Source organism: Austrofundulus limnaeus, unplaced genomic scaffold (genome assembly GCF_001266775.1).
Source record: "Austrofundulus limnaeus strain Quisiro unplaced genomic scaffold, Austrofundulus_limnaeus-1.0 Scaffold13, whole genome shotgun sequence".
NCBI classification, from domain to species: domain Eukaryota; kingdom Metazoa; phylum Chordata; class Actinopteri; order Cyprinodontiformes; family Rivulidae; genus Austrofundulus; species Austrofundulus limnaeus.
Genome location: NW_013952415.1, coordinates 1,691,417 through 1,691,956, shown reverse-complemented (window position 1 = coordinate 1,691,956; position 540 = coordinate 1,691,417). Strand labels below are relative to the sequence as shown.

Sequence of the window (540 nt, the reverse complement as noted above, 5' to 3'; positions counted from 1 at the left end):
CCCTGCTGAAAAACTGCTGAAAAACTGCTGAACCCTGCTGAATAACTGCTGAACCCTGCTGAATAACTGCTGAACTCTGCTGAATAACTGCTGAACCCTGCTGAATAACTGCTGAACCCTGCTGAATAACTCCTGATGACTGCTAAACCATGGTGAAGAAGCTAAAGCTGAGCTCTGACTAGAAGAATATTGGAGATGAGCTAAAAGGACTAACACACTAGCTAAATGTAGCAGAAAACTAGCTCTAAGTAGCAAAATGCTAGTACAAGAAGGTAAAGGTAAAAAATAAAAGGCTAGCTAAAATTAGCAAAAGGCTAGTTTGAGGCTAATAGTAGTAAAAGGTTGGTTCAAAGMTATAAGAAGCAAAAAACTAAAGTAGCAATAGCCTGTCTCAAAGCTAAAAGTAGCAAATAGCTGACTCGGCTTTCACAGTAACCCCGCCCCTTTCTGTTAAACATCCTCACCAGATGCCATGGCTTCAGTTTTCTCCTCCTCTTGAGCTTCGTTTCCAATCCAGACAAACACCTATAAGTGTGACGG

At 41.4% G+C, this 540-nt stretch overlaps 1 protein-coding gene across 2 annotated transcripts in view; it reads right to left on the bottom strand.

The window, feature by feature from the left end:
* Positions 1–540, bottom strand: part of gsna (gelsolin a) — a 19,605-nt gene that overhangs the window by 3,141 nt on the left and 15,924 nt on the right. For both annotated transcript variants that reach the window (XM_014002433.1, XM_014002434.1), the window contains one exon: positions 465–525. In XM_014002433.1, coding sequence (XP_013857887.1) covers positions 465–525 — 61 coding nt within the window. The remainder of the gene's footprint in view (positions 1–464; positions 526–540) is intronic.